This window comes from Anneissia japonica, unplaced genomic scaffold (assembly GCF_011630105.1).
Source record: "Anneissia japonica isolate Jap-2015-1 unplaced genomic scaffold, ASM1163010v1 scaffold284975_len822289_cov185, whole genome shotgun sequence".
NCBI lineage: Eukaryota > Metazoa > Echinodermata > Crinoidea > Comatulida > Comatulidae > Anneissia > Anneissia japonica.
Genome location: NW_022699685.1, coordinates 642,403 through 643,014, shown reverse-complemented (window position 1 = coordinate 643,014; position 612 = coordinate 642,403). Strand labels below are relative to the sequence as shown.

The 612-nt window shown below is 33.5% G+C and overlaps 1 protein-coding gene across 1 annotated transcript in view; it reads right to left on the bottom strand.

Annotated features, from left to right (window-relative positions):
- Positions 1-455: 455 nt before the first annotated feature.
- LOC117103084 overlaps positions 456-612 on the bottom strand; it is a 3,396-nt gene continuing 3,239 nt past the window's right edge. The window contains exon 3 of the mRNA XM_033243579.1: positions 456-562. Coding sequence (XP_033099470.1) covers positions 456-562 — 107 coding nt within the window. The remainder of the gene's footprint in view (positions 563-612) is intronic.

The window sequence follows — 612 nt, the reverse complement described above, 5'->3', positions numbered from 1 at the left end:
ATATATATTCACAGTTCTCCCCAGCATATCTGATTATATATGTTGGGGTAACGATCACTGTTGGCCTACGTTTCTTCTATTATTTGAGGGCGTACACCAGTTCTTGTCTGTGTTTGGATTTGTAAAATATGATGGTCTATGCTGATGCTCCTTACTGTATATAGGCCTATATTAAATATATGAATAAATTGTATATATCCTGAAACGTCAACCGTGTTCATCTTCATTTTCATATTTTTTTTTTATACTATTCGGGATATAAGTGGATGTGTATAGACAAAGCAGAAATTTCCAATTTCAAATCCCGACTGCAAGCAACTTTTTTCACGATCTCTCTCTGTCACGTCAATGTGTGTGTTCGACAGCGGTAGCAGGAACACAGTTATTTTTGATATCACCATAAACAATTGATATTAATTTTTACATCTGCACTAAAACCTTAGTAATAGTGCATTTTATTGTTGAACAGTAATCTTACCTTGCGGAATATGATTCGATTCAGTTTCCGACAATGGAACGTTAATTTTCGGTGACATTGATAAGATATTGAATTTGAGGCCGACTAGAATAATAAAAATAAAATTACGGTTATTGCAACAGTTATTGCAATAT